The following is a 17,960-nucleotide window of genomic DNA, read 5'->3' on the forward strand; positions in this document are numbered from 1 at the left end:
TTCAAGAAGGAAGGCAGGATTATTGTTGCTGAAGGGTGAACTCAAGACTATTGTGGCAACTGGAAGCTTCAGCTGACTGGTGGTTTCAGTGCTCAGTTACTGGATCACCTGGGAATAGATAAGATGAGCTGAAGGTTTTCCTTTCACATTCAATGCCATAAAAACAAATTTGGGATCTCTGGATGCTGAGGCTAAATTTAGAAAAATAGATGCAGAGTTTGAGATGCCTACGAGGTAACTTGCAAATGGAAGAGATGATGGTGGGACAGAATTCAGTAGCTCTAGACCAGGGGTGTTAAACTCAAGGCCAGATCTGGCCCGTGGGGTGGTTAGATCTGGCCTGCAGAACTACCCTAGAAACAGCTAAGGACCAGCCCACGTGGCCTCTGTCAGTGAAAATGGAAGTTGGGAAGGACACAGGTGGCCCTCCTGAGCTCTGTTTTTGTTGGCAGAGAGCTGCAGAAGCCCGTCGCAGTTGAAACTGAAAACAGAGCTCAGGAGCCCGTTTTCACTGGCAGAGCTCTCAGGCGCCCCCGACACGAGTGACATCTAGCTAGCCATGCCCACCCTGGCCACGCCCAACCTGGCCCAAGGTCAAACACAACCCTGATATGGCCCTCAATGAAATCGAGTTTGACACCCCTGCTCTAGACAAAAGAGAGCAGTCAGGCATGCATAATCCAAATACTAGCAGGATACATATCAATTTTTTAAACCTTACATTTATTGTTGTATTATAGCCCTCTACAGTTTACAATTCTCTTAACTGAAAATAAATTCCCAGCAGATGTAACCATTTAATAAAGTCATGAGTAATGCAGTAATGATTGACTTAGCCAGGAGATAAATTGCACTCCTTGATATCAAACCAGGCTGATAAACATCTGATTATTTCCTTGCTTATGAACTTATGGCAATTTTAGCCCTTGTTCACGAATTTCAGGACCTGCAATACAAGGAATAATGTGTCCTTGGGACTAATGTGTTTGGCTCAACACAGAATTATTTTGCACTTTTTATTATTTTTAATGAGTACCTAAGAATTTTAGATAACAAATAGTGTCCAAGCATACAACCATTTCACATTAATTTGCCAACCATATGCACACAGATCATGATGTCCATATACAGTAGTTGGCAAAGTAATGAATTAATATTCATTCTACTGTCAAAGCTGTGCATCTGTCAGAGAGATGAGAAAATTTGCTATTGGAAGATAGGAAATGTGCCCATTTTTCTATGACTCATCAGCAGTCCAGTATTTCATATTTTCTATCTTCTCCATATGATCTCCAAAGCCTTCTAAAATACAGTCACGCCCACACCATTTAGCGAAGGGGGTAAAAGTCCCAATATGTCAGATGACAACGCCGTGACGATGCAAGTTTGACACCCCTGCATTATATTTTCCTCCTTCCAGAGAAGGAAGTACCAAGCTTTCAAGGGAAGGTTCATACCTTTCAGGAGCAATTAATCCTTCTTTGACAAGCATCTAATATTTGGACTGAGCAGCACACTAGACTCAAAGTTGCAAAGGTGCTTTGAAATGCACAGGGGCATTCATTCAGCAGTACCAGATGTAATTCTTTAGAGTAGCATTTCTCAAACTTGGCAACTTAAAAATGTGTGAACTTTGACTCTCAGAATGTCTCAGCAAGCATGGCTGGTTGGGGAATTCTGGGAGTTGAAGTCCACACATCTTAAAATTGCCAAGTTTGAGAAAGACTGCTTTAGAGCAGCCGCATCCTTTCCTGAGGACATGCAGTTACGCACTGTAAATTTGGCCTTAAAGAGACCTTATCCCAAATAAAACCATTTTAATGGGAAATAAAAGCAAAAGAAACAAAAAAAAAAAAAGAAGAAGCAGCTCCCTGTTTTGAAGTGAAGAGAAAAACATAATTTTACCTTGACTGAAAAATGCTTCTTCTTAGGTGGATCCCAGACAATTCCAGTTGAATGAATGAATGCCTGTAAAGGTGTTAATGATGTCACCAACACATACACTTTGATGATGATGGAAAAATCTTGAATTTTAAAGGCTTCCTTATTTTCTGTCTTAATGGGGATTGGATGTCTGGAAAATTACAATATAATATTAGAAAGTTGCTTGTTCTGTGCAATCCTAACTAAAAAAAGATATTTTTTTTCTGAGTGGAAACAACAGTCTATATACTGTACATGACAAGCTAAGAGGCAGACTGCTTTGTTCACTGACTTGGGAGCTCTGGTTATTTATGTAGTTTTGTATTTTATGTTTATTCAAAATGTGAATAATTTTGTGTATTTTATTATTTTTTCCTTATGAACCAGCAGGAGTCTTTGGGCATTGTATCAACATGTATCAACATGATACATAACTAAAGTAGGATTTGATGAATTATTCTGGACTTTCTTGCTTGCTTGTTTGAAGCACATTTTGATGTCATGTTATACAAAATTCAAAAAGACTTTCCCTATTTGTGTAGCTATGCTGACTGTCAGAGGCAGGAAAACAAGAACGTTTTTTCATGAAATGTCTTCATTAATTATATTTCAGTTGGTTATGTGAATATAGAGCCAAAGATGTCCCTAATGCTGGACCAAGAGGCTTTGTTGCCTTAAGGACAGCTAAAATGGCATTCTGTTCCCCGTCCAGCTGTTACACCACTTAATTTAAAAAACAACTGCTGCCCCATTAAAATATCAAAACTTGCCTTCCTTTAGCAATAGCAATATCACTTAGACTTACTGTATTATATCACTCCACAGTGCTTTACAGCCCTCTCTAAGTGGTTTACAGAGTCATCATATTGCCCCCAACAATCTGGAAGAATCTTGGAAGGATGGAAGGCTGAGTCAACCTTGAGCCAGTCAGAACTGAACTCCTGGCTGAGGGCAGAGTTTGCCTGCAACACTGCATTCTAACCACTACGTCACCCTGGCTCATCAGCCAGACTTACTTTCTCACATTCTTGTGATACTTACTCACATTCATGATACTTCACTGTAAACATAGACCTGAAGTATTGGTATTTGATATTTATTTTAAATAAATTCTATAAACTTTCATAAAAATGCTGTAAATTAGCACAAAATGATATTTTCTGCCAATATCCTAATAAATTAATTGTTCCATGCTATTTATATTCTACAAATATGTACCCAGATGGATATATTGACATATGTAGAGTTTGATTGCTTATTGAATCTTATTGAATCTAGAATACAATTGTGATAGAGAGATATACGCATACATCTCGTTTATTTTCTTAATCTGTGGCTCGTTTACAGTCATATTCAAAGACTAGAATTAGACAACTATCTCAACAGAATCAGGGCGCCTACTCTTCGTTTATCAAAGAATAGAATTGTAGAGTATGGTATAGGTATAATAAAGGTTTGTTTATTTGTTCAACCTAATTCCTATCTGCACAACAATTTGTTCCCTACAAATATTTAGTCATTTTTATCTCAATTGCATTCAAGTCTACAATTCTGGAATCCAGTAGTGAAATGGAAGAAAATGAAGGGAACATATTTGGTCAACACATGAAAAGTTTACTATTGGTCCTCCACTTACATCACAAGAAATTCAAATATAATGAACAAAATGTAACATTTCATTCCACCAGGGAGATTTTATTAAGAAAATAAAAATATCTTACTGGTGAACAACCTTGGCTGGCTGATGTAATGTTTCTATCAAACGTATCCTTTCATTCTTATCATATGATTGGAGTGTATGAAGAGATATAATTTTTGATTCTGGGCAAGCAGAAGAAATAATTGGAAGATGCAAATCTGAAAAAAAAATCACATTAGGTTGGAGAGGTTGAATCAAAATGAAACATGGATGGAGTTCTAATTTTATGATTTTTACTTATGTTTAATAAATTCACCTGCTATTCCAATTAGATATCTCACAATGGCTTAAATGGAATTTTTTGTGTTCCCCATTCAAAATACACTGCTCAAAAAAATAAAAGGGAACACAAGCAGAAGACATCCGAGATCTGAATGAATGAAATAGCCATATTAAATACTTTGTTCGTTACATACAGTAGTTTTGTGTTCCCTTTAGTTGTTTGAGCAGTGTATACAGTAAACTACTGTATGTAAAGAACAAAGTATTTAATACGGCTATTTCATTCATTCAGATCTCGGATGTCTTCTGCTTGTGCTCCCTTTATTTTTTTGAGCAGTATATATCAGGTGTATACTTACTTAACTTTTTCACATTCATATGACATAATCAGTGTATTTATCAGACTTTATTTGTTATATTCTCAGCATAAATGCGATACAGTTTGAAACATGATACTGACAATCAAAAGGATACATGTTGCTAATTCATCTTAGTGATTTCAAAAAGCCATATCCTAAAATACAACATAATGTTTGGTTACAACATAAACACTAAAGAGAATGTAATGTATCTATGTTGTATTTAATCTCTCTATAAAATGATTGGATTTAATTTGAAGCATAGGACTGGGCTGTAAATCCAGTTTATTGATGTAGTGGTGATAGAACAGCTTTGTTTACCACCCAAAATGCTGAAACATTAAATAAAAATATTGGATATTTTCTAATACATCTGTGGAAACATTGCCAATCGAGACGTCAACAACACACCATATTTTGGTGCAACGTTGATAAAGTATCTGTAAACTGCCCAGAATCACTTGAATAGCAAGACGCGTAGGGTCTAAATTTGATTATAAATAAACAAATTGCTGCATTTCAGTTACTTGAATGAGACAATGTTTGGATGACCTTGTCAGGATTGAAAAGCTAGAAGGCCATGGCTTGGTGATTTCTTGAATGGGAAATCTCCAAGGAATAGTAGAGTTGAAACTTACATTGGGAAATTAAAAAAAAAAATCCTTGAAAATAATAGTGACAACCCAGTTTGTTATTTTTGCTGAGTAAACAACATGAACTTGTCTGTGAAAGCATAAACAGATGAGTTTGACTCAAATAATTAATCCTTGAAATACCAAAACTATTATGAGATCTACCAATAGAGGGTGTGGTTTCCCTTTTCTTCCCGTCTCTTATGTTACAAAGCCTTTTTTGTTCATTCGTGGTGTGGTTTTTATTAACCAAGCAAAGGCCATTTTTAGATATTTCTGGATGCCTTAAGGAAGGAAGAGATCAAGCTGCTCCTGTTATTCTCAGATCTCATTACTTAACAAGAGACCACACCATGCTGAGCTGGTTTTAAGGGCAATCTATTTTATTTCATTATGGAAACTGAAAGCAAATCTTTTAAATTTTTTGGGGAGCACTTAAGAACTTTTGATACAAATAGTGGCTACAAATAGCCATTCCACTGTAATTTCACAACTAAATACACACAGATCATAGTGTGCATATACTATGTACGGTAGTTGGAAAATTAATGAACTAATATTAATTCTATTGCTAAAGCTGTCCATCTGTCAGAGAGACGAGAAAGTTTGCTATAATGCAAGATAGGAGACATGCCATTTTTCTGTCATTCATCAGCAGTCAAGCATTTTGTATGGGATTTTTTATCTTTTCCATATGATCTCAAATCCTAAAATAAACTGTCTATCCAGAATGACTCTTGAGAGACTAACAATTAAAAATAGAATAAAAACACACTAAACAGTTGAATTTTAAAACAACAGAAATAGCATTAAATAATACAGCATGTGGGAACATTCAGTTAATAAAACCAACGATCAGGGCCTCATGTTTGGTTGCAAAGCGTGGTTGGGACAAGGCTGATCTCATTGGGGGTGGGGTTTTCCTGCTAAATGACATTCTCTTGTGGATGGGACCTGGAGCCTGCTTTTGCTCCTGGATCTAACAGGATGGGTAGACATCACCAGGGAGAGAGTCTCATAGGTAACCTGGTCACAAGTCATGAAGGTAAACCACCAGCATCTTGATTTGCATCTGGGAGCCTACTGGTAGCCAATCCAGATCACACAGTAGAGATGTCACTTGCGCCAAGCAATTAGCACCCATAACTGCCTGTACTGCCATATTTTGCTCTAGCGGAAGCTTCTAAATACTACTTGAAGGGAATCTCTTGTAGAGATCAGCTATGTCAGGGGTGTAAAACTTAATTTCATTGAGGGCTGCATCAGGGTTGTGTTTGACCTCAGGGAAGCCAGGGGGAGCACAGACAGGGGGCATGGCCAGCTCAACATCACTCTTGTCAGGGATGCCTGTGGTGGCCGAAGCACTCTGCCAGCAAAAATGGACTCCCGAGCTCCATTTTTGACTGCAATGGTCTCCTGCAACCCTCTGCCAGCAAAAACGGAGCTTGGGAGGGCTGCATGCAGCCTCCTGAGCTCTGTTTTTCCTGACAGAGGCACTGCGGGCCTATCCTTCTCTGTTTCCAAGGCAGCCCCATTGGCCAGATCTAAGCACCCTGCAGGCTAGATTCAGCCCACGGGCCTTGAGTTTGACACCCCTGAGCTATGTTGTTTGATTGCATGCTTCTTCCTGGCTGGATCTACGATTTGAGGGTTATGGTGAGCAAAAAGTGAGATTCAGGATAAGTAGAGATGGGGTAGAGGTGGGTGGGAAGGAAACCAAACAGCTTGAAAAGCCTCAGCACATTCAGTTCTCTGTTAAAACAAAATGTATAATTTCTGCACTGGTTGCATGCACCAGTACTGAAATATTTCAAGGGCAAAATTCTAAATGCATTATGAGCCACTGAATAGAATGAGGCTTATTTAACTTCACCTGAGTAAATATGTTAAAAGATTTGCCGGCCGAAAAATCTCATTGTTTTTATCTAGCAAAGAATATTCACTGCATATGCCTTAATGTGTGAATCAGAGCTGAAATCCTTTAAAACGACATTCTTTTATCCTTTGTATTTCATTATCTTAACGGTAAAAATATTTTTAAAATAAAATAAATAAATGATTTTTAAAAAATTAAATCTTGGAGATACAGCTGGTTTTGTCTTTCGAATGCTTTTGATGTAGTTACTATTCTGTCCAAATGAGTTTTCTACAGGACATAGGTAAGTGTCTTTTCTATGTGTCATTTTAGCACCCTAAAACACCTTTGCAATTTCCTTTAACAGCTTTAATTCACCTTGGTTTGTTTTCAATATGGATAGAGTGCTTCCAGGTGAGTTGCATGTCTTATATATGAAGATGCATAGAAAACATAATATGCAGCTTCCAGTTATCCAGATAACTAGATTTGAGAAAACACTAGAATACTTATGAGATCCTACAATGAAAAGTATCTGTTTATATCATGAGTCTGTATATATCAAGAGTTTGTGGATGCATGGATTAAACAGAGTAAGAATTATTCTAATACAATAGAATATAATAAGATACAATATTTTCTATAAGGAAAACAGAAAAAGAAAATAAAAAAGCAAAAAGTGCATGAAAAAAAATTTGAAGAAAAATAAAAAAGAAAGATATAAAAATCTGACTTTTAATATTTTTCACAGCAATTATAATTACAAATATATTTTAACCTGTCTCTCTGAAGTTACTGTACATCTTATTGCTTTTCTTTCTTTAATCTAACATATCTAAACCATAAACCACAAGTTCATTTTTCTTTCATTTTTACTCAAAAAGTCCATAAGAGATCTCCAGTCATCTCTAAATGTAGATATTGTCTATCTGGCTTTGCTTTTCACCACACTGCCTGCCTTCAGAAAATGAAGCAATTTCCTTTGATAACAAGTATGCACTGTCATATTTTCCACCACCAGTGACAGATAATGCCAAAATATATTCTTCTTCCTCACTTAGCACTTCTTATCCTTTAATCTTAAAATGTCTCCAGCATAACTGCTGAATGAGTTAAGTGTTTGAAAAGTTGTTCTGACTTAAAAAGCCATTGATGTATTTGGGAGACTGGCTACAGGGCAGAAATAAAATTCACCTTCACCATTCCAAAACATCTCTATTGCTTCTGGTGGTTATGACAATTTGATCTATCGGTATTTCTTGGAATTAATGGTAACACTTGATTAAAGTCACCTTGCCTGTATGTGTGCCAGATTGGATACATAAAAACTGCATGCATATATTTAGATGCATAGACCTATATAATACTATAACCATTAGTTTATATCAGCAAACATAGACAGCACCCAAATCATTTTCTCCAGCCTCCAAAACCCTCTGGAATTGTTCTCCGAATATGATGGGAAAAAAAACCTACTAATTTGTAGTTTTCACACTCACTCACCCCCCCATACCAAAAGATATGCAAGTGGCAGGATGGACCTAATCAATCTAAAAAATCTCCCAGGATACAAAACAAAAGTCATTTCCATCCATTTGCATGTAAGGCCACTATGGTCAAAAATAATACATACACAATTTCCCCGATACATACACACACACACACACACACACACACACACACTCACCTGTTCAATCCCTTCTTTTATAGAGGAGAATAATGCAGCACAATTCAACTCTCAAAACTAAGGTAAATGCAAATTAGATTTAATAAAAATAATAATGTCCTTGATTAATTCTTTAATCCATACTATATCAACAATTTAGAACAAGGATTGTCATGGTCTTCAAAATGGCTTGTTTAGGTCAAACTTCCTCAATCTGTTTTTCTCCAAATGGGTTGGAATTATAACTATTACTAATACAACACAATGAGCATATATGATGTTTGGGAATTATGTACATTGTGTAGAAATTCTGGAACAACATTAATTGGCTTTGCTTGGGGGAAATGCTGATTGCTATCTTGAAATATTCTTCAGAATGATACTGTTTTGCATCCAGATATTCTGACAATTGATGATGTCACCAAACAGCTATATATACTTCAAGTAAATTATGCCAACAATGTAACTGTTTACAAGCTAGGATTAAAATGATTTTATTTGTACAATTTTTGGGGTTTTTTTTAATAGTACACCATATAGTAGCCAGCTATCACTTTCATTACACTAGCTTTACACAAACTTCTTTTGTAAGCCAGGCTAGAACCAACCTTTGTGAATGTTCAGTATATAATTTTTAAAAACAAATACATGAAATAATTTATCAAGCCCCAAAAACTTTATAAAATTAAGTACATTAATCAGAGTCCATATGTCCATTTCAATATGGAATATTGAAAATATGTGAACTTATGGTGTTATATATCTATATCCATATCTGTATTTATGTATATATTGTATATATATATATACTCTCTCTATATATATTATTAAATTTGTTTGCTGCCCAATTTTGCTGTGAGGCAATATATATACTGTATTATGCAAGGCCAAAAATGGTTTGGTATATTTTTAAAAGAATGGAAGCAAAAAGCTTATCTATGAAAAAGAAAACGATTAAAACAAAAATATATTTATACAAACATAAAGAGGTACTTAAAAAAAACCCCTGACACATACCACACTTTAATTATCTAGTGAATAAGTTAACTGTTCTGTAGCACAGTTTTAAATTTTTCTTGGTTTTAAAAGTGGTTACAATAAAAGACCACAAAACACTCATTGTGGGATAAAAACATTCAGTTTTCAGATACAATGAAATAACATAATTTTCTGAAAAAGCAATACATCTGAATCATCATTGTTTTTTAGACTCCATTATGGCTTCGGTAAATAGAAATTCCAGAGAATTTACTTTCTTCTGATAATGGATGTTGAAAAGTTCCCAGGATTAGCCCATGTAGTCTAAACAGTAAGTACAAATAGTTCTTATAAAACTTAATTCTTAGTTCTAACACTTAGAACTAGGTTGCATAAACTGTTTGCAATTCCCACTTTAAAAACATTTTGTTATGAAAACAGAATGCAGATTCAGTATTTCTTTATGTGAAGCTTTGTCCTCCGTTTTGATTTGTACAATCAGCACGTTGTGTGTGTGTATGTTTTGTATGTATGTGTATGTGAAAATGTGTTCCATATAGTAAAACTGGCATATTTGATGTGATCATAAAGCATTTAGTTTTGGGATTACTTGAACATGTTTTACCAATAACTGCTTCCTATTGATCTGTCCCCGTCCACACACACACACAAACACACCCAGCTCTTTATCTCCAACTTGGCTGCGATATACACGCCGTCTGCCAAGTGCTTTTATTTCCACAGAAAAACAGAAAGATAATATACTCAGCTTCCAAACGTCCAACAACAATAAATATTCCTCCCAGCAGTTCCGAACGAGGCTTTAGTGACTATCCAAGGTTAGTTTTGTTCGTCACAAGGATCACTGGCCACCACCCTCTATTATATAGTCTCTGGGGTGTGGTCCAGTGACTCAGTTCTAATCCCTAGCACGCCTCCTGAGCTGCTGCAATCGTTTATCACGCCTTCGGAGGCGTGCGTCCAGGAATGATGTTTCTCCGTCGCTCTCATCCGAGCCACCTGTCTCCCTGCTAATCTCCTCTCCCTCGGCCGGCACCTGAGACAGTGCCAGAGGGGAGGGGCCTGGAGAGGGAGGCCTGGCTGACTCCTCTTCCTCATGCTCGGAGCTTTCTTCCTCCGATGGGACAGGCTCAGAGGGCAGGGCCACAACATCTATTAGACTCCTTCCATACAGTATAATGCACATACAGTTCTCTCTTAGCAGAATATTTCCAATGTATTTTTTAGCTCGAGCCCATATTTAAGAGTGACCTATCCCCTTGTGCAAAGTACAGACAGCTGTTGATTATCCAACCCATAAAAGGAATGCAGCTGAAAATGACACACCTCAGAGTTGTTCATGGCCAGCCACCTGTTGTTGGGGACACTCTTTCTGGGGTGAAAAGAAGATGCAACTATGTGATCATCCAACCAAAACCAAAACTGAGGGGAAATCAGAGAGCATTGCTTCATTATTAGTAATTGCTTTTTTCCAAAAAAACAAGGACAGATGTATAGCCACTAGAACAACACCAATCTGCCCGTTGCCAATTTCTATCTAATCGAAGTATAAGACTGACTACTGATGAAGAGAAATACAGGATCTGTGGCATCCCTCCAGACATTTCGAGGCTTTGCTCATGACGCAAACATTCTATACAGAGAGCCAAATTTCTCTCCAGGCAAGACTAAGGGAGTGTACCAAGTCTTGCAGCCAAGTAAGCAGCAGGCTTACCATATGCTTTTATTTGTGTGTGTGAGAGAGAAAAAAAAATGCTGTTTTTTCCCCCTCAGAAATACTTTCAGAAAAAAGCAGAAAGAGATTATTTTAATACTGAGGTCATTGCCAGGGCCCTGGGGAACCTGAAACAAATATAGTATAAGAAAACAAACGTCATATAGGAGAGCAAGGTTCCCAAAAGAAAGGCCATATATAACTCTAAAATGAAAGGCACACAGGGTAAGAAAATACCACATCGCTTCTTCCTTTTTCACTTTTGCAGAATCCCAACCCATGGATTTTAGCATGTTGATGGCCTCTTGAAAATGAGCTTTGTCAACTTTAAAGTGTGTCATTACAAAGAATTGCTGAAGAACAGCAGCATATCCCATGAAGATGTCCAAAAATGGATGGACAATGGAGGTTATGATAGTGACTAAAAATATTACCAGTGTTGGTACTGGATACTGGACACACCAGCTACTTTATCATTTCAACTCTGCATACTGAGAACTGTGTAAGGAGTCCTGGACCATTGGCAACTAGTGTGTGAGAGCCCAGAGTGTTAATTGTACTGCAAAGTGACCAGAGATCTTAACACCAGACCCAAAACAACAAGCTATCTTCTACCCATTAGCACAAGGTAAAACTATCAGAACCCCAGAATTCCACTGGGCAGCAGCCTCACAGCAAAACATAATATTGTAGCACAAAACTGGAGAGTAGCAACTTAATTTATATACAAATGACTTATGCCAAGGTTGTCTGGATAAGGCAGGAGTGAAGAAGTAGACACAAGAAACAGTAGAAAGGATGCAGCTGATTATAATATAGAACATAGTAAATATACCATAGAAGGTTAGAGCTCTAAGATAGGAGATAGAACCATAGGAACATAGTACAATATATATATATATATATATAAACGTTAAGATACTATATAGCATTATAGACATAAATAATAAGCAGAACACTAATTGTCTATTCTAACTTTTAACTTGTCTTAGAAACCATCCTGAAAAATATGCAAGGTATAAGCTTGGCCTATGAAAAGGCCTCTTTCTAAGATTTCTTTTTAATAGTTCAGTGTTTGCAACAATAGAGAAGCCCTTGTGCGCATTAGATTTCATAAGTCATCGCAAGATCAGAATGTTCATGGTTCTCTTTTTTCTTTAAATGTGCCAGGTAACTTTACTCCACACAACCTGTCTATGACTGGCCTTACCAATGGTCAGAACAATTCCAGACCTGGCACAGATTGTTCTGTGTTGGAACCTCTTGATTGTTTCTCACTTGAAGAATAAAACCACACACATAGCAGACATCTGTGGAGATTCTCATCATTCAGGTCACAGGTGCTTTTTCAAAAGGCAATTGCACTGTTTTTTTCCTTGAGGAAGAAGAAGAAAACATTTCACTGCTCATCCAAGAAGCTTCATCAGTTCATCGTCAGCTGATGAAGCTTCTTGGATGAGAAGCAAAATGTTTTCTTTTTCTTCCTCAAGGAAAAAAAACAGTGCAATTGCCTTTTGAAGAAGCACCTTTAAGATACACAGCAAACCCTGTCCTGTTACTCTCAGGTGCAATGGATGACCCTGTCTTCTTGCCTCATTGTTGAATTGAAATTCAAGTTCTGGATATCATGTGACATCATTCCACAACTTAGGTTGCAAAGCTACTTATGTCTCTCTTGGCTGGGCTCCTGCATCCAATCTTTTATTAACTGAAATGAATTGAAGATGATTTTTCAAACCTTATAAACCTGATACATAACTCTAATTGCTATTCTGTTTGACTCCTATGCTTAAAGAAACTGCATTATTTCAGGGTGAAGGTTACAGAAAACTTTTCATTTTAAAATTTCTTTAATTACTAATTACTATTTAATTATTATTTCTACAGCCCCTTGGATTTTATAGAATATTGGACAGCAACTAAGTAAGCTGAGAAACACACGTAATTGAAAGGAAGAAAGAATTCTTCCTAGTTTGACAATATGAGGCCAGTGCTTTAATTTCAAACTGGGGTTTATTTAATTGAAAGTTCCTACACTGGGAGGAAGGGGGTATATAGAAAATTAGCATACAAAAGAAACATATTATATTAAAATGTTTTCCTATCATTTAGTGTTTTTTATGTGTGTTTGTTAAAGGACGGAGACATTCACATAATATGCATACCAAACACCAAATCATGAAGAAATTATACCTGCATTCTAAAGTGGTACAATCCAAACAGATTTGCAATTCTGTTGAGAAGCTAGGCAAAATCCTCCATCTTTATCAGAATTGCTAAATGACTTTTCTGCTATTATTGATCAAGTTTCAAATACCGTAATCAATATTTTCAGTTTTACCTATTTCAATTTTATCTGGGCACAATAAAACTTTGATTTTATTTGATTCATTATGTTATCTTCAGAGGTCAGATTTCAGCATTTCTCTTCCTTTGAGCAAGCAACCAAAAGTCATTATTTGGTTTACTAATATAACTCAAAATTTTACCTGGAAATGTTCTCATTATTTGGCACAATCCTTCTTTTCTGGAAAGCAGATGCTGGATTTGAGAGAGAACATTTGCCTGGGAATGAAGAGAGAAGTGCCAATTATTGCAATTTTACAAGATTTTTTAAGTGCCATTGAAGATGCCATTACAGGAGGAGTGAAATTCAAATTTTTTCCCTACCGATTCTGTGGGCATGGCTTCGTGGGCGTGGCAGAGGAAGGATACTGCAAAATCTCCATTCCCTCCCCACTCTTGGGGGAAGGATATTGCAAAAATCTCCACTCCCATCCCACTCTGAGGCCAGCCAGAGGTGGTATTTGCCGGTTCCGTGAACTACTCAAAATTTCCACTACCGGTTCTCCAGAACCTGTTAGAACCTGCTGATTTTCATCCCTGCATTACAGCAAGGTTTGCTGATAAAGGAAAATAGTGCCCATCCCAGTGAGTAGAATAGGAAAATCAATTAGGCATTAACTAAATTTGAAGAGCCAGTTTAGGGCAAGGATTAAAGCATGATAATAGAAACTGGTAGACTGGGAGTTCTAGTTCGACTTCGGGCAAAACCCAATTGGGTTAATTTGGGCCAGTCACTCTTTCTAAGTCCTAGGGAGCAAACAATGACAAATCAAATTTTTCCAAGAAAATTCCAGGGAGTTCGCCAGCAGTCAACACTGACTTGAAGGCAGAAACACACGCTTCCATGGTTTTTTTTCAATCAACCTTAACGTTGCTCTACTTTTAATTATAAGCTACATCTTATATCCTTTTTTATGAATATGATCACATTTTAAGGCAGGATTAATGTCTTAGAAGAGAAGTACCCAAGAGATTCACAGTTTTTATTAAATGATGAAAACAACATGTCACCACTGTGTCAGAAGCTCCTGTGATGTCAGAACATTTGTAAAAAATGAGCATAGCATGCATCATGCTGGATTGATTTTGCTTCCCAGCATCACGATCCTGTTTTTATTATTTGTCCCCTTGACAACGCCACTCCTTATTTCAACATCTCTACTATACCTGCATGAGCAGGGGGTTGGACTAGATGACCTCCAAGGTCCCTTCCAACTCTGTTACTGTTACTTGGGAAGGGGAAGGGAAGGGGAAAATGCATAGGCATTGAACAGGTTTGGCAATACAACACGAACTCAGTCTGCAGCCTGCACCATAATATTTATCTTTTTATTGCTGTTCAAAATTGTACTTTTGCCTATGGGACATGTCTGTTTGACATGTTTGTAAAACAGCACTTTCCCTTTTAATTTTAAAGACAAGGATGGCAAGCAAAAAAAATATGTTCAGGCATATATCTGGCAAAATGGACATGTTTTATTCCAAAGTACTCTTTCTTCATTGGGATATATCTATAAATTGTTTAAATGTCTCATTTTTTTCTTTCTGCAGTGTTCCATGTGGTTATGCGTGAGAGAGATGAAATACAAAAGTCCTGTTTAGAAAACCCTAGATAATTGTGCCATTCCATGATTCTGACAATTTAGCACATAACCTTGTCCCTGATGAAATCAATATTAATGCATGAATATTCACATTCTTCAACATCTCTGGCAAAAACATATTGTGTTTTTTTCCCCCTTCTAGCAATGCTGGAAGAAAAGATTTTAGAAAATGCACTTGAGACTTCACTCTTGCAAAGCATCTGCTTTAATATCAGCAAATTCCTGTGAAAGCGAGACAGTAGTAGAATGAAGAATGGTGCCAAAACTGGCATCTGATAGGATGCTTCATAATAAAATAAAAATGCAGAGTTAAAAAAAAACAGTATTTAAGCATGTGCCAGTAAGAGAGGTCATTTTGCAGCCTTACCTTTTGCAGTAGTGTTGGTTGATATGATTCCACTATATTTAAGCAATTTTCATGGTCAGCTTTGTTAGATGAGAGGCAAAGCAAAAGGTCCCAAGAACTTAATTCATCTGTGATAAAAAGAAAGTACCATAATAGGAATTAACTGTGATGAGAAAGGACAGGAACCAATTAAACAGAAAATATTTATTCAAATGACACTGTTCATCTGTGGCAAAAAAAAAGAATGGGGAGAAGGTACCCGTTTGAAGGCTTTATCCTGTCTTGGGACATGTTATCAATATGATTCTGTATGGTCTTAAGTTAAAGTTCAATGGTTCATATATTTACTGTGACACCTACTATTTTTCTTTTTGGTTTTTGCTTCGTTTTTAAACTTTAGTTTTGCTTTAATTTCTTGCTGATGGTACTTTCATTTAGTGCTGACATTTTTACTGAATGAATTTTGATGGTTAAGTAATAAAGCGTCTGTCCTTCCAGGTTATTGAGGTTAAGAAACAAATGCCACAAGAAGGGTAGAATTAAGCTTTATTAGACAGATTATATAAATTTTACAAGTCTGACTGGCTGGCTGACTGACCTTCCCTCTCCCTTTGTCTCCTTTGTCCCCTAAGAAATCAGGGAGACTTACTAGGAGTCTCTTCCTCATACTGTATAAAGTGAGTTTCTTTTGGATGCATAACGACAAAGAAAAAATGGAGAGTTTGCTTATGTAGGAAGTAGATGCAGTGTGTGCTGTGTTTCTTACCTTGTAATAATCTCATAAACAGAATAGACAAATAGTAAACTACTAGGTGTTTTTTTTTTTAAATTAAACTTTCAAGCTCAAAACAGAGACCCGGATTTCTTTAAATCCAGTTTAAATACAGAGCATAAGGAGGATATATCTATTCACCTGCTTCAAAAGAGAAACAGATTAGCTTGTAAATTATTTTCAATCATCAGAGTTAATCTGAATTGTTTGGAGCTGCAAAATTCCCATTTTAAATGCCACATATGTTTATACATTATTAATCTATAAAGAAGTTAGGGGTGGAGTAGAATCCGGACCTTTCTACTCCTAATCCAACCCCCCACATTGGTTCTAGTGTATAGTTCTCTCACTCACGCTGTGATCCCAGCCTCTCTGCCTATCACTTTCCTAATATATGAAAATTTTAGTTTAATCAATAAAACATGGTTTAAATTTCTCATGCAAAACAGGGTATGAAATGAAACAGCTTCACAGCATCAATGTATGGTGTTAGCATCTATCTTTCCTACCAGACAGCATACATAACACTTCCTTCTATTATTTCTCATAACATCTACCCTGTAAAACTTCTAGTATTTATTTCTGGCAATTTCTGACAAAACCTTATTCAATTTCAGGATTCTATTTAAATTTGCATTTCTATTCATTTGAATGCTCAAGGCAGGGTAATATATAAATGAAGCAGTTTATCACTGAGATGTGGTTAATATTTTCACCGAGAAAGTAGTAGCATTATGATACACTACAGTATTTCCGAATGCTGCCTTCTGAACAGGCCACGTGGAATGTTTAACAGGGCACTAAGTGCAAATGAAAAACAAATTGTAGGAGTAGAAACACATTCTTTTATTAAGAGCTTTTGGTGTGGGTGCTGGAACTCTGCAAACAGAGGCAAGATAGAAAAAAAACATCAACATATCAAACTGCACCAAAGATAAGCTTGTAGGTTCTAAATGATACTGTGTACTAGATATCATAAGTAGACTGGGAAGAGAATGAAAACAAAACAAAAAAAAATCTTTCTTGTTGCTGGCAAAATAATCCTATTTATACTTTTTTTGGTTTAGAAGAATGAAATCAATAAATAGTTTCCATGTATAGAATGCTTGAGAGATGCTTTAGAAAACTCCACAGTTATAAGACAAATATTGTAAGTTAATGGGTACTTTATGCAATATGGCTAATTTTTAATCTGCTAGCAATTGGACAACTACAGTATACCAGCCTTCCCCATACAGGAGAGGAAAGACCATAAAAGTTGTCATTGGATAATATTGACAAGATTGTGAAAAAGAGAGAGGTGACAAGTTTAACTATCATAAGTAAAAGTATTATGATGAATTGACATAGTGGAAGGTAGAAAGCTATGGAGTGTAGAGTGATCAGTGTTGGTGTACACTAGATTGCATTATCTTTTTTATCTTTTTTTTCTACAAGCTATATTTAATTTCTTTGACTTACTCTTTATTACTCATTTTCTGTGTTTTTGTATGTAATTGCATGAGGGCTATGCATGAACATAGCCCGTTGCATGTAATTTAGATTTTTTTTGCAGCAGCAGATCCTCAATGCAAGAGGGAAAAGATTCCTAAAAGAATTCACTAAATTGGATGCAGAGGCATATTGAGACCACACATACTTTACAAATATACAGAAGGGCTGAAATGATTCTACTATTTTGGGGTTTAAGTTTTAAAAAGTCTGCTACACACTTATAGTAGAGTTCTACTTAGAGGGACAGCATTTCTGGTACTTTTCTGAGTTGGCCATAACAGCAGCTTGGAATTCTAGGAGCTAAAGCTTTATTAAGCCTGGTCATTTTT

The 17,960-nt window shown here is 36.4% G+C and overlaps 1 protein-coding gene across 1 annotated transcript in view; it reads right to left on the reverse strand.

The window, feature by feature from the left end:
• Nucleotides 1–17,960, reverse strand: part of CPED1 (cadherin like and PC-esterase domain containing 1) — a 91,111-nt gene that overhangs the window by 44,670 nt on the left and 28,481 nt on the right. Inside the window, exons 3-6 of the mRNA XM_070947354.1 lie at nucleotides 15,387–15,493; nucleotides 13,559–13,634; nucleotides 3,645–3,780; nucleotides 1,906–2,074 (exon numbers count right to left, since the gene is read on the reverse strand). Of these exons, the coding sequence (XP_070803455.1) occupies nucleotides 1,906–2,074; nucleotides 3,645–3,780; nucleotides 13,559–13,634; nucleotides 15,387–15,493 (488 nt within the window). The remainder of the gene's footprint in view (nucleotides 1–1,905; nucleotides 2,075–3,644; nucleotides 3,781–13,558; nucleotides 13,635–15,386; nucleotides 15,494–17,960) is intronic.

This window comes from Pituophis catenifer, unplaced genomic scaffold, assembly GCF_029215685.1.
Source record: "Pituophis catenifer annectens isolate HBS135680 unplaced genomic scaffold, rPitCat1.0.hap2 SCAF_7, whole genome shotgun sequence".
Taxonomy (NCBI): Eukaryota; Metazoa; Chordata; class Lepidosauria; order Squamata; family Colubridae; genus Pituophis; species Pituophis catenifer.